At 47.3% G+C, this 24083-nt stretch overlaps 1 protein-coding gene across 3 annotated transcripts in view; it reads left to right on the forward strand.

Annotated features, from left to right (window-relative positions):
• The window catches only part of BAHCC1 (BAH domain and coiled-coil containing 1), a 320033-nt gene that overhangs the window by 276838 nt on the left and 19112 nt on the right, over positions 1–24083 (forward strand). For all 3 annotated transcript variants that reach the window (XM_033961808.1, XM_033961807.1, XM_033961806.1), the window contains exons 17-23: positions 2624–2815; positions 4706–5007; positions 6292–6399; positions 11286–11418; positions 11513–11627; positions 12251–12326; positions 14538–14646. In XM_033961808.1, the coding sequence (XP_033817699.1) occupies positions 2624–2815; positions 4706–5007; positions 6292–6399; positions 11286–11418; positions 11513–11627; positions 12251–12326; positions 14538–14646 (1035 nt within the window). The remainder of the gene's footprint in view (positions 1–2623; positions 2816–4705; positions 5008–6291; positions 6400–11285; positions 11419–11512; positions 11628–12250; positions 12327–14537; positions 14647–24083) is intronic.

Here is a 24083-nt window from a genome sequence, read left to right on the forward strand (position 1 = left end):
GTAATAAGAGGACTACTGTAGTAATAGTGTAGTGGTAGTAAACTTATAGTAGTAGGCGTGTAGTAATAAGAGGACTACTGTAGTAATAGTGTAGTGGTAGTAAACTTATAGTAGTAGGCGTGTAGTAATAAGAGGACTACTGTAGTAATAGTGTAGTGGTAGTAAACTTATAGTAGTAGGCGTGTAGTAATAAGAGGACTGCTTTAGGAGCAGAATGATAGTGGTACTGGAGTACTAATTACAGTATTATAATAGTAGTAGTTGGACTACATGCTCTTTGCCTTATTTACTGTTTCATTTTACTTAATTTTGTTTCCTATATTTCTGTTCATTATGTTGCTATTCAGTTTGTCGTGTACTTTAGTGACTTAATTAATCTGTAGAATTTTGAAAGCTTATTTTAATTATCGTATTAGATACCGTTTGTATAGTTATTTGCAGACCGTCTAGCAAATGCCAGTGAGTAAATTAAACTGCTACTAAGAGTAAAGTCCTAGTGGTAGTGGTCCTGGTTCTGTAGTCGTGGGATGGCACCGCAGGCCAATAAATGTGGCCTTGTTTATGGTTTGAAAAGTCCAGAGTATAGGACTCGCCTTCCACACGGGCTGAATTTGCAGAGATTTCCGACTTGTTTCATGAGGATACAGATGATGAAGTGTGTTAGGACGAATAACTGAAAACAGAGCAACTCCTGCAGTGTGCTTGAAATTGAAAATAGCCTCTCTAAAGGTCTTTGGCTCTCAGGCTCTTCCTGTTCTCTCAGTCTTTAGAGCATTACAAGCTTCCCCAGGATGTGTTACCAGGCAGCCAGCTAAAAGAGACTTTTCTTTAAAACCAGGAACAAAGAAACGAAGGGAAAGCTTTGTTTCCTTTTCCCAAAGGGCCTTTAATTTCGATGAACAAAATAGAGGTTAGTGGGGTGAAAGCGGCAGGAAGTAGGAAGCTGAAAGAGGAAGTGCAAGGGCCTACCCTGTGTCATCTCTGGAGAAGGGAGCACTTTGGGCTGGGGACATGGAAAATCCTACGAAGGTCTTAACTAATGAAATCCATCTTTGAGAGAGTTCGGTGGCTAGGGTGAGCCACCCCCTGCCACAAACCATTTCCATGTGTGGGTGACAGTACAAATGCTCACACACCTCAGCGAAAATCAGTTCTTAATTTACGTAGCTGGTTACAATTAAGATGTTTTTTTCCCCAAAGGCAGCTGTTTACTCATGGCCATCTCTCAGCTCCTGTCCTCAGAAACATCTGAGCAAAGCCTGCTTTCCTTTGCATGTGGTTTCCTTTACCAGTGAATTGTTTAAAATACAGGAATTCAAAATTGCCTGGAGGTGAGAGACATGATACACATTAGGCTGTTGACAATGGTTTTATAATCACACGTTGGACAACCACATCCCTGGCCTTTCCACCCTTCCTCCCTTTCCCTATAGCTTGAAAACAAGGAAAACCAAAGTCTTCTTGGATGTATGTTGAGGGCCTGCCGCTGCCAGTGCAGAGGAGTTGACTTCCCAGCCTGTATCCGGATGTCTCTAAGGATCATGTGTGTTAATGAGTAGGCACGAAAGATTGGAATGAATGAGAAATTAACCCAGATAAAGTCTGGAAAGCAATAAAATTGTTTTTCTCACTGGAGTAACCAGACAGCCAATTTTGGACGGGCCTGAGCCCAAAGTGGGCAGACATCTCTCTTTCTTTCCCTCCCTTCCCACCCCCCAGCCCATGCAGCAGATTCTCTCTCTCCCTCCCTTCCCACCCTCCAGCCCATGCAGCAGATTCTCTTTCTCTCTCCCTTCCCACCCCCAGCCCTTGCAGCAAATTCTCTCTCTCCCTCCCTTCCCACCCACCCAGCCCATGCAGTAGATTCTCTCTCTCCCTCCCTTCCCACCCTCCCAGCCATGTACCTTTCTTCAGGTCACCAGCAGCGGTTCATACACGCTGCCGGCGTCTGACTCAGAAGCCTTCTCTCTGAAGCAAACCGCAAATGCGTCAGAGGGAAGACTTCTGGGTCAGCCACCGGCAGTTTGTACAAACCACTGCCGGCAGTCTGTAGCTACTGGGTGGCTGGGCCTAAAACCAAACTCGGCGAGCCAGGCCTGCCTGTGGCTACACCCCTGATGTAAGGTTTACATCCGGAGGAGGTGCCTTTGGGTTTTAAGGAACCGTGTAGACTCCATCTGTCTTGACCAGGTGAGCAGAGTGCCTTCCTCTCTTTCTTTATACTGAGCAGAGGCTCTCCTGCTAAGACTTTAATTCTGCTCTTGTGGTCCTATCAGAAAAAAAAGCCCCTGCAGGTACCAGAATGCATTGTAGAACAATTTCAAAAAGGAAAGATGGTATCAGCTTTCCATGCAGATTAAACCAGTACAGTTGAAAGAAGTTCTGAATTGCTTATACCATGAACAGCAAAGAAGGCTGTTGGTGTGTATTGACATTATTTCACGAGGCACAAAATTGGTTGTAACATTGAACTCATGCGACCCTGGCTCGTGTGGAGGAAGGGAGGGAAAATGCACACCCAACCTTTTTCAACCAGATGTTTTCAAGCTGACACAGGTTTAGATACCAACAGACTGTCAAAACCTGCTCTAATGTTTAGCATCTCTGTTTTTCTTGCACTTAGATGAGGAGCAGGATGGAGACTATGACAGTGAAGATGGTGAAGAAGACATCACGGAGCTGCTGTCCAAAGACTTCAGCCTGCCCCTTCACTCTCCTGTAAACTCAGCCGCCATTGGTCCTTCTCCTTCTTCAGTGGTAAAAATGGAAGCCAACCAGAAGGCAAAGAACAAGAAAGAAAGACAAGGGCTCTTAGGTAAGGGACATGAGATCAAAGAGGCCATGGAAGAGGTTTTGGCAGAGAGGAGTTGAGCAGAGGTTTCAAGGGCGGTAGCAGCAGTTCAAGAAGATAGTAACTGGCCCTTGTTTACTCAAGAAATTTTGAGTCAGATGCTGGGATCTTATCAGGCTGATGAAAACCAGATGTTTTTCTGAAGATGTGCTGGAGGAAACATCTGGGCTTAGTCACATTGTGTCTGAAGAACATCAAGCATCCTGGTAGACTCTGAGGGGGAAAACGCATATAGACAACAGTTAGTTGAAATGAGTTTCTTCCAGTCAGAGAGAGGATTAGTACTTAACGGAATGAGCATGTTCTAGCTCACAGGCATACATGGAAGGAAAAGAAATTATGGAGTTCCCGGGTTTCTTCACTGTTGCTCCTTTTTAATTCAGATTAATGTAATGTTAGTTGGTTTGTACTTAACACAATATTTTCAACCAAAACAAAATCCCAAAGCAGTTTGCAACTATATCAGGCTTCCAACCATCTTCAAAGTGGATGGCCTTGAGCAGTGCAGGTAGAATTATACGAATACCTACTTTTTATATGCCGTCATAACCAAAAGCTCAAGTAAATATATACAAATTAAAAATAAGACAGAGGATGATGCTATTAAAAATAGATGGATATAAACATAGTTAAGAGCATAGGGCCAGTTTCTACAAAAGCCGCCGAAGGTTAGGCTTTGGTAGCCAAAGGTTAGGCTTTGGTAGCCACCCTACTGCTTCCTAACATAATTGGTTTAATTAGGTTTAAGTGGCATGATAATTGGCCGTGCCATTAAAACCCAATTAAACCCTCGTTAAAAGGAAAACTAGATGCCGCTACGCAGCCTCCAGGACCGGCGCCTAAGTCCCTGGTGGCTAGCAGTGCATAGTGATGCCAAAGCCCGGAAATGGGCGTGATTGGGTGGGGTGCTGGACTTCGGCATCACTATGCGTCGCTGGCCACGATTCATTAAGGACCCCGGGTGCTGGAAACGTAGACCTGTAAAACCCTGGCCTAGGTGTCCTTGGAAGCCGCGATTCTGGCAATTGACACGCAGCAGGCGCCCGTTTTGCGGCCGGCGCCGCTTACAGAAGATCAGGTCCATAATTCATGCTTGTATTTTTGAAACGGCCAAGTTTTCAGAGGTTTGCGCAAATGCAGATAACTTGAACCAGCTTAAGGAATGAAAGATCCCATTTATTCACACAGGATTGTTTACCAGGTCTATCTTTGGAGTGTGTAGAGATATATGTTGAGCAGTGGCGTAGTGAGAGGGGTGTGGACTGCCCCGGGCGCAGTCTTCTTAAAGTCAGGGCACCCCTCCCCCTCCCTCACTCCTCTCCTTGCCCTGCGCACCCCTTGCCTTTACCCGTAACTTTTTACTTCTGCGGTGCGAGGTTGCTGCCCGCATTGGCGCTCTTTCTGACGTCAGTTCCAGGACCCGCACCTAGGAAGTGACATCAAATAGACCAGCCGACACCGACGTGGGCGCAATGCTCATGCCGGAGAACTTAAAAAGGTAGAGCGAAAGGGAATGGGGCGTACGCACAGCAGGGGGGCGGGGGGGAGGGGGCGCCGCTCACCCTTACCACGCCACTGATGTTGAGTCAAGTAAATCAGACTTAAAGAAAAGAAATCTATTTGGCAGCCAATGCGAATTCATTGAAAGAGGAGTGAGCCTCTCAAACTTCGATTCATTCAATATAAGTCTCTTAGACCTGCTTTGAAATAATTGTAACATTCCTAGATATAAATCTCACTGTTGTTTTAGTGGCTTGAGACGTCCAGTGGCTGAAAGCGGGGCGCACAGCTGGGGCTAAAATCCGAGATTTCTGGCACTGCGTTTTAGGGAACTGTTGCTCTTTCTCTCGTCAGGGCCTTGTAAAATGTCCAGCCCTGGCGGTGAAGTAAAGATCAAAAAGCGAGCAGGGAAGCCCAGCGAAGAAACCAGCAGGGGAAGGGGGAAGGTGGAGAGGCTCCCAGTACGGAAGAAGTCCCTGACCCGTGAAGGGGCACATAAGAAGAAGTTCAAGGGGAGACCGAAAGGAAGCCTCCAGCGGCAGATGCATTCCGAGTCCAGTGAGACCCTGTTCAGCACCAGAGAAGGAGCAAAGATCTCTAGTGAGCGCCTGAAGAAAGCAACCAGGAAGAGCAAAGTATTGCAGTCGGCTCTGAGGGTCAGTATTAACTTATTTAAAATGCTAAAGTCATTAGGAGCTGTATTCCTTTCATGGAGATCTTGAGAGCTCCCTATTAGCGAATGACACAGAAACAAATTTGTCCCCGTCTCCCCAGGAACTCAGTTTTCCTGTCCCTGCCCCATTCCTGCAAGCTCCGTCCTCACCTGCACGAGCCTCAAACCCTTTAAAATCCTAAGTACCAACATTCTAGAGCTGAGACTGTGATGTCATAATGCCTCATTCCACCAATGCCTCAGCTCCGTCCTCATCTGCACAAGCCTCAAACATTTATGATTTTAAGATGTTTGAGGCTTGTGCAGATGAGGACAGAGCTTGCAGAGATGGGGCAGGGACAGGAAAAGAACTCATGTCCCTGTGTCATTCTCAACTATCTATTTAAAGTTTGAAACCAAAAATGACAGTGCTTGTGCTCAGTGGTCTAGCGAGGGTAGAAGGTGGTGTTACCCCCTTGCCCCTCCTCTCCATCCCCCGCCCTCCATGATACATTCATGCCCTCTCTTCCCCCATACCTCTTTAAATCTTCGCCAATGCGAGCAACTTCTCTGGTCTGCTGCTCATGCCAACGTTGGCTTTCCCTCCGACGTCACTTTCTGGCCCTGCGACCCAGAAGTGGTTTCAGAGGGGAGCCAGGCTGGCGAGAGGCAGCAGACTGGAAAAGTTTTCACTCAGTAAATATTGGTCCACATATTTTAGTAGAAATCTATTTTATTAATACTTCAAGTAAACAAACAATAACAAACTGTTGAATACAACAGACACAATACATTTGTAAAACACCTTAACCACCCCCACCCCCCCTACCCCACCGATCCACATCTTTCCCACAACCAAAGCATTAGCACTGAGGCACCTGGGTTCTTATGGTGACTCAGTGCACAAAAAGGAATCACTAGCCCCCCACCACCACCACGAGAAACCCCCACTCCGCTCTCCCCTTATCCTGTGGTCCACATATTTTAAAAGATGCCCAAGCCCACAGCTAGACAATGAAAACAATAATCAGAAAAAAAAACCCCTTAATCTGCTTATAAATTAAGCATTCCATATTTCTCGAGAATGCAAGTTCTTTTTCATCCTCAATTGGCGAAGATTTAAAGAGGTGGAAGGTGGTGATGGAAGGGCACGAGCGTGATGTGGTGGGTGGAGAGGTGCCACCCCCCCCCCCTCCACTGCTTGTGTTAAGGTTTCTGTGGACAGTGTGCGGGTCATTGCCAAATAACATTGCTTTCGGCTCCTTGCCTGTCTCTCCTTCTGTTACAGAGGAAGAACGGAGGCTTGGGCCTAGCTTTGTCCCCTAGAAACTCCAAGAACCTCATCAGCAAGAGCAAGAAGCTGGGAAAGACGAAAAACAAGCTTCCCCTCAAACAGGTACATTACAGCCAGCACTTCCGGGCACAAAGAAGGTAACAGAACTGTCAGAACTGGTTCCAGAGTGCACCGGCGGGGGGGGCGGGGGGGAAAGGGGGGCTCAGGGTTTCAGAGCCTGTCACACAGTGGGAAACTGGGTTTAATTCCCACTGCAGTAGGGTTACCATATGGCTCCAGAAAATGTGAGGATGTGGCAATTTCAGGATCTTTATTGCATAAGTGGTGGTGGAATTTACTTCCAACTCGTACATATGAGCAGTTGGGAATTCAGATATCCATTCTCGATTATAGTCAAGCTATTAATAGATTACCAAAAATTATTACGGGTTTTGTATGGAGGGAATATACTTATAGAGTTTTACATAGGGTCTATTTCTCCCAAATTCAAGCTTTTCATGCGGGTTTGGTAAATTCCCCAATTGTGATAAGGATCTTGGCACATTATCTCATGCTTTTTGGCCGTGTCCTTTAATTAAGTCTTTCTGGTCTGCCATCCTATTATATTTGGGTTCTTTTTGGGGTAGTCCTCTTGTGGGTTCTCCAAGGGGAGTCATTTTTGGTAAGGCAGCTGCTTGTGGGATATTTGGTCAAGGGAGATGTCTTTTATTTCAAAAGGCATGTATGATTGGGCATACATGTATTATGCAATTTTGGTTACAGAGAGAATCTCCAAGTTTTTGGCACTGGAGGAACCAGTTGCATCATTTACTTTTATTTGAGGTTTGGGAGGTTCGTCAATCTCTCCTAGACGAACTCGTCTTTTTATGAAGACTTGGGATCCTTATATTCAAAACCTTTCACCTAGAGCAGGGGTCTGCAACCTTTAAGACATAAAGAGCCACTTGGACCCGTTTTCGAAAAGAAAAAAAAACTTGGAGCCGCAAAACCATTATAAAACAAATCTAACACTGCATATATTGTTTCTTATCTTAATGCTATATACAGGATCACTAAATTGAAAATAAAATCATTTTTCCTACCTTTGCTATTTGGTGATTTCATGAGTCTCTGGTTGCACTTTCTTCTTCTGACTGTGCATCCAATCTTTCTTCCTTTCTTTCAGCCTCCTGTATGTTTCCTCTCCTCCAGACCTCATTCTCTCCCCCAACTTTTTCTTTCTGTCTCCCTGTTCCCCCTTCTTTCTGTCTCCGTGCCGTCCCCAAGCCACTCGGTTTGCTGCCACCGCAATCGGGGAACAGCCCCCAAGCCACCGCCGTCCCAAGCTTTCCCTGCAGAAGTGTTGCGCTGACCAGCATTCCGCTCCCTGACGTCAATTCTGACGTAGGAGAGGAAGTTCCGGGCCAACAAGGCATTTCTCCTCATTCCATCCAGCCTGAGCCCCATCTCTCCTTGATCCAGCATTTCCCTTGTGTGTCTGTCAGAATTACCATGCCACCTATTTTCCAGCATCACCCTTCTTTGTGTCCATCTCACCTAAATCCCTATCTCACCACTTTTTCAGAATCTTCATTTGTCTCTGTCCTTATCTTTACGCCATGTTCACCATTTGCCCTTTCAATGTCTTTATCTCCCCCCCCCCAACTTTTTCAGCATTACTTCTATGTCTCTATTTCACCTCCTCTTCATGTCCCCTCTGTATCTCTATCCTTATTCAGTAGGTCCTGCTTACCCTTTCTCTTCTTTGTGTCACTATCTCCATTTTCAGCTTTCCCCCCCTTTTCCTTTGTTACTGCACCCTGTAGCTAGAATCTTTCCACCCTCCCTCCACTCCGGTCCAGCCCAGTATGAAAGATTTCCTTTTGTTTCCCTCCCCTCTCTCTTTCTCTCTCTCTTCTCCTCCCTCACCCACGAGTCCTGCATCTGGCCCTCTCCCTTCTACCTGCACCTGGCAACACCCCCCTGCTCCGCGGCTCTCTTCAGCAACTCGTCAGCAGCAGTGATCAAGACAAGCTGCCGACATCGAGGCCTTCCCTCTACGAGTCCTGCCTTTGTGGAAAAAGGAAGTTGAAACAAGCGGGACTCGCAGAGGGTAGGCCCCGACGTCAGAAGCTTGTGTCGATCGCTGCTGCTGAGTTGCCGAAGAGAGCCGCGGAGCAGGGGATGTGGCCGGAAGCAGATAGAAGGGAGAGGGAGATAGGAAGGCTGTAGATCTCCGGAGCATGACACCGACCCCGGCCAGGATGATTTCTTTTTCAGGCACCTTACAAGTCCAGCGGGAAATAGCCATGCTGAGCAGTGAGCTCAGCACTACACAGATGAAAGCCTTGCTTGCTGATTGGTCCGGCGGCACGGCGGGGCGGGGCCGCCGGACCAATCAGCAAGCAAGGCTTTCATCTGTGTATGTGCTGAGCTCACTGCTCAGCATGGCTATTTCCCGCCGCGACGCCGGACTTAAGCTGCATGCCTGCGTGACACACTACCGGAGCCGCAGCAAAGGTGGAAAAGAGCCGCATGCGGCTCTGGAGCCGCAGGTTGCCGACCCCCGACCTAGAGCAAGAAGTTTAATTCTCAATGAATTACATTGAAGCTACTATGGTTGTCTTAATTGCATTCCAGATCTTGGCTGTTTTTTTGTCACCTTTCATCTGGAGAGGGGGAGGGGAAAATGGGATGAAGGAAAGGGGGAATGGGATGGATGGGGAAAAAAGGAAATGGGTTGGAGGGAGGGAGGGGGGAAGGGGAGGGAGGGGGGTGATAATGAGGGATTATGGTTTATAATATAAAATGATTGGAGGAATGATAATATTATTTGATAGTATTTATTATATGGAAGGGAATTTTTAAATATGTGAATATATTTGTTAAGAATATCTTTATATATTATATGAATGTATTTTCTTTTTGTTCCTTCAATAAAAATGTTTGAATATTGGAGGATGGATGGATTTTTCTGGAGCCATATGGTAACCCTACAACTGCAGCATTTAACCCTTCATTGGCCCAGATTTAGGCTTACCAGGTGTCTGGATTTACCCGGACATGTCCTGTTTTTTTGGACGGCTTTTCAAAACCCGACACTTTGTCTGGGTTTTGAAAAGCTTCTAGCTCGGGACCGCATCGGGAGGGCATCTGCGCTTGCGTACATGCAATGTGGTGATGACACGGCTCTGAGCATGAGAATGGGTTGAGGGAGCGCCGGGGCCGAGGCTGGAGTGGAACAGGGCGGGGCCATGGGTCCGGATTTTACAATAGTAAAATCTGGTAACTCTACCCAGATACAAGAATATACAGCAAAACAGAAAGACGAGCAAAACACTCAGAAAACTTTTGCCTCGCAAACCAAGCATGTTCCGGTGTACGAATACCTCCCCCCCCCCCGCTCTAACTGGCATCGCACCCCCCCTCCGCAAACGCCCCCCCCCCCCGCGAGAACCGCAAAGCACCCCGTGCTGAAAACGGCATCCTCCCGCCCTTCCTCCCAAACACGGTCCTTACCCCTTCTGCTCGTTGTAAGGGTGAATGCGAGCTCCCGCCTCTTGCCTGGGCTGGGCCTTGAGCCTTCTGGCTCTCGTTCTCTCGGAGAGAACAAGATCTCCGAGAGAACGAGAGCCAGAAGGCCGTGAGCATGCGCAGATGCTCAAGGCCCAGCCCAGGCAAGAGGCGGGAGCTCGCATTCACCTTTACAACGAGCAGAAGGGGTAAGGACTTTAGGGGGTCAGTAGACTTAAGAGGGTGGGTAAATGGTGTGGGCAGACTTGATGGGCTGTAGCCCTTATCTGCCGTCATCTTTCTATGTTTCTATGACCGTGTTTGGGAGGAAGGGCGGGCGGATGCCGCTTTCAGCATGGGGGTGCTTTGCGGTTCTCGCGGGAGGGGTTGCGATGCCGGTTCGAGGGGGGTGTGATGCCGGTTATAGCAGGGGGGAGGGGGTGATGGAGCAGCGCCAGGGGGGGGGTTGGTGGAATGAATCAAAGCGAGTTTCCATTCATTCCTATGGAGAATCTCGCTTTGATATACGAGTAACTTGATTTACAAGCGTGCTTTTGGAACGAATTATGCTCGAAAACCAAGGTTCCACTGTAATGTGTAAACCGCTGTGATTGTAACCATAGAAAGGTTACAACTGATACAAAATGCTGTGGACAGGTTAATTTTGGGTGTAGATAGGATGACACGTATGACACCAGTTTTGAAGAAATTACACCGGTTACCAGTTTTATTTCGAGTACAACACAAGGTTATTTCTGTGATCCATCAAACACCGTGGTATTTTCAACAAGTCATTGCAAACTATAAACTAGGCAGATCTATTAACCTCAAGGAAGCAAGGTTACTATGCAGACCCCAGAGCAATGACATTCTGCATCGCTGGTATTAAGACGTGGAACGCTTCGGAGGGTCCGTTGCGACAATATATTGATCGGTTTCAATCCAAGAAACAGCTAAAAACCCAACTGTTTGTCAGTTCTGTGGAAAAGAAAAGATAGTTCTCCCCTGTAAGATTTTAGTTTGTCATAATTTTTATGCTTGTTTTAACTCATATGAACCGTTTAGTTCTTAAGCGGTGTAGAAAAATTTTAAATACACAAAATATCAAGTCCCGTCCTCTACGCCTGATGGGTTCAGGGGATAGATACAGTCTGTCACCTCTAGGACTGGTGGGTTCAGGGGGGTGAGTGGTTTAGTACTTTTTTACAAGACTTCCCTTACTTCTGGAGGCTTCATCATCGGCCTAGCTTCACACAAAGTACACAGTGCATTTTCATGAATACAGTCAGATCCCTTGAATTCTGTTGGGTTGCCCTTTAAGTGGATATAATAACATTGAATGTCTTTGTTCGTCTATGGGTGAGAAAACTGGCCTTTAAATTTGTTGATGTCCCAACTCAAATGTCCCATTATCTTTCCTCTGGGAAATTCCTCCTTTGGGGGACCGCCTTCTCGGGTTGGCATCATTATGTGACCACACTGCTTTGCTTTTGAAGGGCAAAGGTCGGGCAGTCAGCAAATTGCTGGCAAGCTTTGCTGTGGAGGATGACTTTGAATTTGATGAGAACAGCAGTTTTTCGGAAGAAGATGAGGAGAAGACTGCGGCCATGGAAAGCAATGCTGCTTCCGGTAAGTTCCGCCTCTGCCAGCAGTGTAGAGATGAAAGTGGTGGGCAGCGCCAATCGCTGCCATCTGACTGGTTCTTCCCTTTGTCCTTCTGCAGCACAAGCGTGCGCCATTAGGAAAGATGAGCTCCAGGATGGATTGCATGTCCTGATCCCCAAGGAGGACAATCTCTTGTATGCCGGCAGTGTGAAAATTCTGCAGCCACCGGACATGTAAGAAGCCAGTCCCCGTGTTTTCCTCACTTGCACCCATCACACACACTTTGTGAAGCTCACAGAGGCTGATGTTCAGCATCCCCAGTAAACTCAGAATCTGCAAATTGAAACTTAACAACAGGACTACCATGAAACAGTTTAAAAAATATAGGCTTCCTTTTATGAAGCCGCGTTAGGCTTTTTTCATTGCTGGCCACAGCAGTATTAGCCCCGATGCTCATAGGAATGCCATTGAAAAAAAAAACAACAAAACAGACCGACAGGTCTACAGCAATCTGGTTTTAGGATCGGTAAAACCCGATGCTAAATAGCCAAGCAAGGTAAGTGAATCAATCAGTGGGGTTTTACTAATTTGCATGAGCGGATCGGAAAATGGGCGATCAAGGGGAAAAACATGCAGTGGGCTGTTTTGTGAATCAGGTCAGTTAGCAACGATCGTCGCTAAACCTGTGAAAACAGGTTTACCGGCAATCGCTGACTCTGAGGGACATATAATGAGGTAGAATATAGGTAGAAGAGCTCCTAAGAAAGTTTGTGCCACAGAGACTGTGCCCACGGCCTATTGTGATGTGAATGAGGTGACTGTGTCTCATGCTGTCATAATCTCACGTCTCTTTCAGCTACAGCGTTGTAATTGAGGGAGAAAGAGGAAACCGCCAGAGGATCTATTCGCTGGAACAACTATTGCAGGAAGCGGTAAGCTCTGCATATGAACCCTTCCTCGTTCACTTTAGGTGAAAAGACTTTACAGAGATCAAGGGAGGTAGAAATATTCTCTCAGTCCTGGTACTGGAGAGGAAGTGACGGGGGGAAAGCTGGGAGGAGAACAGGCTGGAGCTTCACTAAGGTCCTCACAGCATTTCAGCTGAATAGATGGAGACACATTAGCATATAGATAGCGACCCCACCCACATCCCACTCGAGTGTGCGCGCGCACACACACAGAAACCCCCACGTCAGGGGTAGGCAATTCTGGTCCTCGAGAGCCACAGGCAGGTCGGGTTTTCAGGATATCCACAATAAATATGCATGAGATAGATTTGCATCTCAAGGAGGCAATGCATGCAAATCCATCGCATACATATTCATTGTGGATATCCTGAAAACTTGGCCTGGCTCCGGCTCTCGAGGACTGGAATTGCCTATCCCTGCCCCGCATCATATGATTCCACATGCACCAAAATTTTCTTCCATTTTAAGTTCTCAATCCGATCGTTGGAATACCCCAAGCCAGTCTGATTTTCAAGATACCCACAATGCATTTGCATGAGATAGATTTTGCATGCAATGAAGGCGATGCATACACCTTTACCTCATTAAGTATTCACTGTGGATATCCTGAAAACCTAAGGACCAGGTTGAAAACCCTCTGCTGTAAACATACAATTGAGAAACCTTCTGCTCTCAACAGATAAGTCCTGACTGTCCCTCAGTGCTTTTCCTCTAATCCTGGGGCGTCAGCAGGGGTGTCACTGGCAGGGCTGCCAGATGACTCCAGCTCCTTAAGGGAAGAGGTCCCAGTCCTGGCTTTGCCCCATGGCATGCATGGATTTGTAGTTATGCTTTTCTTAGGAAATCATTGGGAAAATCTGAACTACAAATCCCTGCATGCAATGGGGCAAAACCAGAACTGGATGAGCCAGTTCCTGATGATCTGAAACTGTCCAGTATCCCTAGATTTTTGGCTTCCAACCTCACATTACTGACAGGTGGTAGAGGGGGAATCAGCAACCCTCTCCCCCACCCCCTATTAAAACATCTAATCATTCCAGTTCTTTATTTTTATTTATTTTTGTCAGCTTTCATCCGGGGAGGGGGGAATTGATTATGGGATGGAAGGGATAGAATTTTATATAATATATGGATTAGAATTTTAACAATTGTGAATTATTTATTATTTTTAAAATAATTTATTTCTGTATAATTTATATATATTTTTACTCTATTCTTTTAATAAAATGTTTGAACATAAATAAAGGGGGGAATGTATAGAGGTATGAAATAGGGAATATGGAAATATATTTTGGAGGAATGATAGAATTATGTATGAAAATTAGTATTGTGAATATAATTGTAATGAACATCTTATTGTATTATATTATTGTATCCTTATTTGATTCCTTCAATAAAATGTTTAAACTAAAACATCTAATCTGATTGGTATTCCCTGAATTTGGCCCAGCTCCAGTATTTTCCTGGTATGTGGGGTCTTCCTTCTCCCACTCTGCCCTCAGGCATACCATTCAGCCCTTGCCCACATCGTCTCTGTCTGCCTTTTGATTGTATTATAGCTGATTCTGCTTTGTAGTCAGTGGGACTCATGATGTCCAACGTCTGAATCTTAGACTGATTTTAGCCAGCGTTCACTGGTCATCATCTAAGCTGGTTTAGCTTGGACCTCTGGGTGTTGGGTAGGGTTACCATATGACTCCAGAAAAAGGAGGACAGATTGAGACATCCGTGTTTTAATTCCATTTGTTTCAATAGAAGTAAAACCCGGATGTCTCAATCCGTCCTCCTTTTTCTGGAGCCATATGGTAACCCTTTGGTGGGGACTCTTACAACTTAAGATCATTCAGCCAAGTTCTTATATTTTCTGTGGAGGAATGGATTAATTTGATTTGGGGAACAGAGAACTATGGGGAAACAAAAAATTTCATTTTATTAAACAGCTTGAAAAACTGTGAAAATATAATCAAAAGCTTCTTCAGATAAAAAAAAATAATATATATATATATATATATATTAAGGCTACTCTGTAAGCATCAGCAAAATATGAAAGCTCAAATGTAAAAACACTGCCATCACAGTGTGCCACAGAGCGATGATATCACCCAAGGAGCTGTGACATCATAGCCCTAGGTCAGGGTGCTGACAGCCTTTATTTCATCTTCCTCTTGTTTTCAGGTTCATGACATCACACCCAAGACCACCTGCTGCCTCCAGCCTGGCGCTAGAGTCTGTGCCTACTGGAGCGAGAAATCTCGCTGTCTGTACCCTGGCAATGTTGTGAGAGGTAAGTCTGGGAATGTGAGAGGTTAGGGCTCGTCAGCTCGGAAAAGAGACAGCTGAGGGGGGATATGAGTGAGATCTACAAAGCCCTGAGTGATAAAAGTGAATCTATTTTTTACTCTTTCAAAGAGTACAAAGACTAGGGGCCACTCAATGAAGCTACATGGTTATACATGTAAAACAAACAGGAGGAAATATATTTTTTTTTCACTCAAAGAATAGTTAATCGCTGGAACGCGTTGCCAGAAGATGTGGTAACAGTGGTTAGCGTATGTGTGTTGCAGGTTATGAGGTCAAAGCACACCAAAGCCATCTCAGCAGGTGTGCTGATAAAAAATCAAATTAACCTGCACACTTACTTTATAACAAATTTTATTGAAAGAATCAAATAATCAATACAATAGGAAAATACAAAAATATAATCAATACAATAATAATATTTCATACAAATTTATATAATTCTTTCAAATTAAATTTCCATGTGAACTAATCCAATTTTATCTACACCCCCCCCTAATTCACCCCCAACCCCTCTACCTTTCCCCCTAAATGAAATTCCTCAACCCGGATGAAAGTTGACAAAAATAAAGAATTAAAAGAAGAAACTGGAATGTAATTAAATGTGACTAATGAACTTACGAGGGTCGAGTTAAGGAACTAGGTCATTAGTACTCAGACTTAATGGGGTGGGTCAGTAGAGTGGGCAGACTTGATGGGCTATAGCCCTTTTCTGCCGTCATCTTTCTATGTTTCTATGTTTAAGTGTTCTGTGAGCACATTAAAAAGTGTAATAACATGAAATCAGCTTGGATTGATTTTTTGCTTATTTTCTCAGGCCTTTGGTCCACTCATGGCCAATAAAGACCCCAGAGTAAAGCATGATAAACAATACAAATTCTAAAATCCCCTAAAACAACCCCTCACCAGAAACAGCTACAATAACGGCTTACTAGTGAGTCCATAATGAAAGCCTGATCAGCGTTGAGCACAGGGGGTGTCATCCCTCCAGGCCACCATCAGTTACTCAGACAAAAGTTCAACCCATTAAAGGAAATAATGCAATATTCAAAAGCATCGCAATACATGATTTCTTAATGCACTGCAATTAATACACGGGGGGAGGGCTGGGATTTGATAAACCACCTTTCTTTTGTTACACATTATCGACAACAGGGCTGCTCAAGTCCAGTCCTCGAGATCTATAGACAGGCCAGGTTTTCTGGATATCCACAATGAACATTCAAGAGAGAGATTTGCCTGCACTGCCTTCTTGGTATGCAATGTTCATTGTGGATATCCTGAAAACCTGGCCTGTCTGTAGATCTCGAGGACCGGACTTGGGCAGCCCTGATCTACAGGGACTTATTTTGTACCTTGAGCAGTAGAGGGTTAAATGACTTGCCCAGACAGTGGCATAGGAAGGGGGCGGTCCTCCCCAGGCGCTGTCTTGGTGGGGCGCCCCTCACTATGAAGCGTGCAAACGCCCTTCTCGTCCCTCTTGTACGATCCCAGCATGAGCAGTAACCCCGACCTGCTGCTCGCTCCAGCGTCGGCTCTTCCTCTGACATCACCTCCTGGCTCCGCGCCTAGGAAGAGCCGATGCTGATAAGAGCAGAGGGTTTGGATTGCTTCTCACGCCGAGAACATTAAAGAGGGGGAAGGGGCATGCACGTGTGGCAGGAGGGGGTGGATAAGAGGGTGAGGACACCTCTCACCCTCGCTATGCCACTGTGCCCAGAATCGTACGGAGTTGCAGCAGGAACTGAATTCGGTTCCCCTGGTTCTTAGGCCACTGCACTAACCATAAAAATAAACCCTAAGAAATTTGTTTGCTATAATACCTCCCAGTGTCATCGTTGACCTTTATGTGTTGGGGAATGATCTTCATTGGTTTTCTTTTTGTTTTGGAGGGGGGGGGGCAGAGTGTGTAATAGTGGTTGATCCTTATTTAAATCCAAAATACACTTTCAGAAGAAAAATATATATATAATGTCAAGTGGAACATCAACAGTACTGCTTAGGTTTAAATGTGATGTGCCATTAAAAAATGGAGGAAAAAGCCTCCGACTGAGACCCTCCCACCTCCACAAAGGTGGTTAACAGGTGGTTAGGCGATAACCTCATTTGCAAAAAACCTCCATTGCACCCCCAAACGTAAAAACCTTAAACAGGGCTGTTAGTGGTGTACCGATCAACAGAAGATAAGTCGAAAGTTATTTCTCCTATCGTTCACCACTAACAGCCCTGTTTAAGGTTTTTACGTTTGGGGGTGCAATGGAGGTTTTTTGCAAATGAGGTTATCGCCTAACCACCTGTTAACCACCTTTGTGGAGGTGGGAGGGTCTCAGTCGGAGGCTTTTTCCTCCATTTTTTAATGGCACATCACATTTAAACCTAAGCAGTACTGTTGATGTTCCACTTGACATTATATATATATTTTTCTTCTGAAAGTGTATTTTGGATATTACTTAGTTTTTCACAAAATCCGAGTTTCTTCAGCTGATCCTTATCTAAATGACACAACTCATCTGTCATCCGTCCTTCAGTCCCATCCATGCACCGCAATCAATAACCCCTATCAAATCCGCAGCAAATTTTCATCTTGCCTCTATTGCAGGGAGGGGGGCTCTCATGTCTCATGTGGGGGTGGAGTCTGGGACTGGCCCCTCCTTCGCCTAAAACAGGGGTAGGGAACTCCGGTCCTTGAGAGCCGTTTTCTAGTCAGGTTTTCAGGATTTCCCCAATGAATATGCATTGAAAGCAGTGCATGCAAATACATCTCATGCATATTCACTGGGGAAATCCTGAAAACCCGACTGAAATACGGCTCTCAAGAACCGGAGTTCCCTAGCCCTGGCCTAAAAGGTCTTGTTTTTGGGCATTTGGGATTTGAGCAATTTTGGGGTCGGGAATTTGTTCTAAACATACACGTAATGGCGGTCTGGGTGATTAAACTGCTGAATGTACAGGTAGGCTCTTCTCGAAAAAAACAAAGAAACAAAAAAAAAACCTCACACACATTTTGGATGTTTTTTTCGAGTCTAGACTTTTCCCTGCTGCTTACTTTGTGCACCTAGGTAGGACCTTAGGCTAAAAGGGGACTTAGACGTTGGTTTTGATTGTGTCTCTCCAAATGCCATATTACTTGATTTTATCTTTATGGTTTTTATCCATTTTTATGTCTTAGTCTTTTGTGTGGTGTTATGTAAAAAAAAATATTTGTTTTTAAGGTTCATGTCAGGGAAGCAAAGAGGTTAAAAGGTGATATTGTAATTAGAACTTATGACAAAAATGGCTAGTCTACATTGATAAAGTGTAGTTACTTACCTGTAACGTAGGTTCTCCGTGGACAGCAGGATAGTCAGCCACATATGGGTGTTGTCCCAACACCTCCCAATTTGCGGATAAGCTCTCCAATAGCTCAGAGAGATTTTTTTTTTTTTTTCTGAGCATGTGCAGTGCCCGGGCCCCACTGGGCATGCCCGAGCCCTACCCATTTCCCCCTGCTTCCCCCTAATCCCCAGGATGTTCCTAGCTGTGGCCGGGTTGGCCGTATGGGGAGGCAGGTGGGTTGTGTGGCTGACTATCCTTCTGTCCACGGAGAACCTACGTTACAGGTAAGTAACTACACTTTCTCCTAGGACAAGCAGGATGAGTCAGCCACATATGGGTGACTCCCTAGCCGAGGGATGTACCGACTGGACCTGCGCTTTGTGCATCCCTCGCCTGGCTGTGGAGGCTGAGCCGGGCAGGGTAATCAGGCAAAGCAGGTAAAGTTGTGGAAACAAGGTTTTAGATAAAGTGCTGTGTTAACTGAGCAATAATACTCACAGAACAGTGAACTGGTCAATGACAATCAATGAACAGTGAGAAACCAACTGGTCAAAAGTGACAATTCGTACTTGCATGTGAGAATTCATACTTGCCTATTCCACATTCAGAATAGACAGGAGTGCTGGAAGACCTACTTAACTCACAGAACGGTGAAAACTGGTCAATGGCAATCAATGAACAGTGAGAAAACCAACTGGTCAACAGTGACAATTCATACTTGCATGTGAGAATTCATACTTGCCTATTCCACATTCAGAATAGACAGGAGTGCTGGAAGACCTACTTAACTCACAGAACGGTGAAAACTGGTCAATGGCAATCAATGAACAGTGAGAAAACCAACTGGTCAACGGTGACAATTCATAACTGGTCAATAGTGACAATTCGTACTTGCATATGAGAATTCATACTTGCCTATTCCACATTCAGAATAGACAGGAGTGCTGGAAGACCTACTTAACTCACAGAACGGCGAAAACTGGTCAATGACAATGAATGAACAGTGAGAAAACCAACTGGTCAACGGTGACAATTCATAACTGGTCAATAGTGACAATTCGTACTTGCATATGAGAATTCATACTTGCCTATTCCACATTCAGACTAGACAGGATTGCTGGAAGACCTACTTAACTCACAGAACAGTGAAATTGGTCAATGACAATCAATGAACAGTGAGAAACCAACTGGTCAACAGTGACAAATCGTACTTGCATGTGAGAATTCATACTTGCCTATTCCATTCAGTCTAGGAAGGAGTGCTGGAAGACCTACTTAATCAATATCTATAACACCCTACTTGAACAGTGTTTGTCGATATTTATAACACCCTACTTGATCAGTGTTTGTCAAGGCTGTGCTAGTGGTTGCTGTCCCTCCCGGGAGGGAACCTGTGCTTGGTGAAGGTGTGCATGGAGGACCAAGTGGCTGCATCGCAGATGTCCCCTATTGGTGTGTGGTGCAGATGTGCCGTTGTGTTGGCTATGGTTCTGCGCTGGTGGGCGTTGGCTCCCACCTGCGGTTGATGCTGCGCTTTTCTATAGGTGAAGGGGATGCATTCTTATATCCAGCGCGCGCACCTGCGTTTGGTGGCCGGAAGTCCTGGTCTGTTTTGGTCGTAGGAGACGAACAATTGAGGCTTGTCTAATCTGCTGCATAGTCAGGGCCCGCACACAGTCCAGGAGGTGTTGCTGAGGTGGCAGTGTGCCTCCCTGTGGGGAGATGTAGAGTGCCGGGAGGCACGCTGAAGCTGCCTTCGGCAAGAATCGGGGGTGGGTTCTGGGTACCACCCTGTTCTCATGAGGGAGTGTGTCGGTAGACACGATGGTCAGGGTTTCCCAGCCAGGAATACGGGATCTGCCTCCCCCAAAGGTTTGAAGGGGTCGAGGTGAGATGATGCGGCACCAAGTTGAGGTCCCATCTTGGTGGTGGTCTTACCGGTGGGTGCAGATTGGACAGTCCCTTCATGAAATTTTGTGATTACTGGATGCCTCGACACTGGTTTGCTGTCTAGGCCAGCGTGGTATGCCGTGATTGCACTTAGGTGGACCTTGATGGAAGTGGGTTTTAGGTCCCCCTGAGATAAGCTCAGTATGTACTGCAGGATGTCCGGTATGGGGCAGTTGTAGGGGTCTCGCTGCGTGTCTGTGCACTGGTAGCGGAACCTTCTCCCTTTCAACCCATAGTGTTTTCTGGTTGAAGGTCTTCTGGCTGCCATAAGAGTGTGCTCCACGTCTTGTGGTAGGTTCATCCTCTCATCATCCATGCAGTCAGGGCTAAGGAACGCAGGTCGTGGTGGAGGGGGTAATGAGAACTGCACTGATCTGGAGCGGGGAGAGGTGGGTGAACCGCTATCCCTTGCCAGAACGGGAACCCTGGTTGCAGGAGCCCGATCAGGGCAATCATGATCACCGTTGCTCTGTCCTGAAGAATCTTCTGCAGGACTTAGGGTGTTCCAACTCACAGACAGACCGTCGGGGCTGAGATGGCGATGGGTTGATCTCTTTGCGCAGAAGGTCGAGTATTTTGAGTTCGGTTCGGTTGCAAACAGGTCGATGCTCGGTGTGCCCCAGGTGCTGAAGATCTTCTTCATCGCCGCTGGGTTGAGACACCACTCATCGGGATCCAGCTGGTGGCTGAGTCTTTCTGCCAGGTCGTTCTGCTCCCACAGGAGGTAAGTTGCCTGGATGGTGCATTGAATGGAGTTGGAGAAACTCCCACATGTGGCAAGCTTCCTTGCATAGCGAGGTTGACCCTGTCCCTCCCTGTTTGCTGATATAGTGCGAGGCCACCTGGTTTTCTGTTTGGGTGAGGACTGCCCTGCCTGTTTGAAGGTTTCGAGGGCATTCCCTAAGGCCCTGAGCTCCAGTGGGTGGGTGGTCAGAGGTTGGGTACACTGGTCCCAGTGACGTCTGAGGTGCCCTTTCAGGGATCACATGAGTAGTCTGGTGTGCTGCACAACAAAGACCGGAGCGTGCTGACGATGAGCTGCTGGCAGGGATGCACTGGGCCAGGGATGTCATGGCGTCGATCTGGTAGTCCCGTAGGACGGCCTTGGTCTGCGTGGTGTCGATGACTGCCCAGATGAACGATATCCCCTGGGTGGGTATCAGGTGGGGTTTCATGTAGTTGATGAGGAACCCCAGATCTTGGAGGAGGGTTATGGTGGTTAACGGGGCTGCCAGCTGTCGAGATAAGATAGGACGCGCACCCCTTGAAGGCGAGGATGTGCCACTGCCACGCACTTTGTGAACGCTCTTGGAGCCGTTGAGAGTCCAAGGGGAAGGACCTTATACTGGAGGCGCTGTCTTGGCTTTAGGAGCAACAATGCCTCCTGTGGGCTGGGTGCATGGGATACTAGCCAATACTCGGGCTGTAACAGGGCCAAGACTGTACCCAGAGAGTGCATCTGGACCTTGTGTATGCATCTGTTGAGCTTACCGAGATCCAGGAACGAGCGTTGTCCTTGTCCATGGTGACGCGGGGGTTCCTGGAGTAGAAACCCCTTGGTGATCTCCTCTGTTCGTCACCGCCTCTATTGATTCTGCCGAAGCAGGTCCTCTCCTTGCTGCAGGAAAGTTGGGTCGTCAGATGGAGGGTGCCCCGCCCACTCGGGGGGGGGGGGCGGGAGTGGAGACGAATTCGGAATCCCTGCTTGATGATGCTGAGGGCCCACTGGTCGATGGTGATCCTGGGCCAAGCTTTCGCAGACAATCTGATCCTGCTGGGCCGGAGGGTGGTCAAGGTTCTGTTTTTGTCTTGGGGAGAGGGCTGCCCTTGGATGCCCCTGCCCCTCGGGCGGTGCTTGTTTGCGTAGCAGTTATGTTACTGTTGCGAGCGCTGGGGCACAGACTGCTGCCAGTGTGGATTGGCTCAGTTGTGAGCTGGAGTCTCTATTTTATTTTATTTATTTATTTCCTCTCACTGGCCTCCTGATAAAGCCGCATCTGGAACTGGAGCGCAGCAATTCGTGCGCTCAGCATTGCGCCCTCGAAGGTCTTTTTCCCCGTGGAAACCAGGGTTTTTCAGGTCCTTCCCTGACGGGGGTTGGAGGGGGGGGTCGTGCTGCCCTGTTTCTCTTAAGCTACTGCAATGTCCATGTATGGCTGCTGCGGGTTGTCGAATCCCTGGGCTGGAAAGATCTGGTACTTCAATCCCAGTCTCCTTGATGTTGGTTGCCCTGAGGAGGGAGTCAGCCAAATCTCGTCTCTGCAGTCCAGGAGGTTCTTGTGGACTGGAATCGCCACTGCCTGCGTGAAGTACTGGTACTGGTAGTTCAGGCCCTGTAGTACTCTGTCTTGGGTACTTGTTGTCCACCCACGTGGATCTTGAGAAAGGCTGTGAGTTTCTGGAGGGACTTGGGGTGAGTCCTCGTTTGTGGGGGTTTTTTGTTGTTTTTTTTTTAGTAAATATTTATTTATTTTTGTGGGTGGTGACTCGGGGCGTGGCTGGAGGCTGGTGTGTAGCTTGTTCCTCCGTTGCTTGGGTGCATGGCATGCCGCTGAACCGCGCCATGTTGTTGTGCGTGGCTCCCTCTAAAGGGGGACATTGTGGGGAGTGTAGCCCGCTGAGAGAGGAGTGGGTCAGCAGGAGGATTAACTGTGGCTGCTGGTCCCACCCCTGGTGGTTCGCAGGTTCATGTGCTGCTCCACTTGACTGGTTGGGTGGCTCCATGTACCCCACCGCCCTTCTCTGTCCTTCTTGAGAGGGGGGGGGGGAGCCTGCAGAGAAGGGGTAGGATGCACCCCTTCATCTGTGCCAGTGCACCTGGCTGCGTTTCCCACTGTGCCTGGAGGCAGAGAAAAAGGAGTGATAATGCCTCTTGAGTGGGCTTCTGCTGCTGTACTGCCTATTGTATATTAAACTGTACAGCGCTGCATATGCCTTTCAGTGCTATAGAAATCATGAATAGTACAGAGTCCCTCATGCTAGCTGGAAAAACACTCTGCCTAGGTTTTATGAAGAGCAAACAGCTTTTTAGACTGAGGAGTTTCAAACCCCCACCCTTGGAGAGGCATGGTCTGACATGCCGCATCTCTGAAGATATCAGCACCCTGCTGAGAAAGGCAGACTCCTCGTTCCCAACCTGAGAGGGGGAGGGGGGCGGGGTGGGAAAGGTGTGTATTGTAGACTCTGCAGGACCCCAAGAGGGAAAGAAACATCGAGTTGTTTTTTGGGTTTTTTTCAGCATGTCCTTTATAAGCTGAACTCTGGGGCAGCATGTCTCCTACTGGGGGGAGAGGTCTGCAGGTCCCCTCCAAGGGAAAGAAGCATGGGAGATTCTTTCTCCTTAAATTCCGATTGGGAGGAGGGTGGGGCAGAGCCCTCGGGGCTGCAACAGATTATCAGAGGTTTTCCCAAAAACAAGCAGATAGGACTTACCTTTGAACCCCAATCGGCTCCCTTCAGAGGCTGACTGTAAGAGGCAGCATGCCGTCTGGAGGGTGAAAGCCCCGATCTGTTGCTTGCAGAGGCTGTGGATTTACGCAGCAGCATGCAAGACTCCTATCGGCTGCCCTGCAGAGGATGGCTGCGTGGCAATATGCAGGGATTCCTGGAGAGATCTCTCGGTCTGGCGAGACTCCTATCGGCTGCCCGGCGAGACTCCTATCGGTTCTAAGCGGCAACATGCAGGGACTCCGGGAGATATTTCTCTACCGGGCCAAGTGCAGGCGGGGGGATTAGCTGAGCCAGGGCATCCCGGAGGCTCCTTGCCACTGTAGCATGTGGATCCCCCGCTGCTGCATTCTGATGAGGATGGCTGCTGGAGGAAGATTCTCGGGCCTCACTTCTCTTCATGCCCTGCGGAGGCTGGCTGTAAGCAGCAACATGCAGGAACTCCTGGAGAGATCTCTCGGTCTGGTGAGACTCCTATCGGCTTCCTGCAGGGGCTGGCGGCTAGCGACAGCATACAGGACTTCCGGGAGAGATTTCTCGACCGGGCAAGTTGCAGTCGGGGGGGTTGACTGAGCCAGGATGTCCTGGAGGCTCCTCACTGGATTCGTCTGTGGATCCCCCGCTGCTACGCTCCGATGAGGATGGCTGCTGGAGGAAGATTCTCGGGCCTCACTTCTCTTCATGAAGTCTCTCAGTGCCCTCTTCCTTAGC

Source organism: Geotrypetes seraphini, chromosome 10, assembly GCF_902459505.1.
Source record: "Geotrypetes seraphini chromosome 10, aGeoSer1.1, whole genome shotgun sequence".
In the NCBI taxonomy this organism is placed as follows: domain Eukaryota; kingdom Metazoa; phylum Chordata; class Amphibia; order Gymnophiona; family Dermophiidae; genus Geotrypetes; species Geotrypetes seraphini.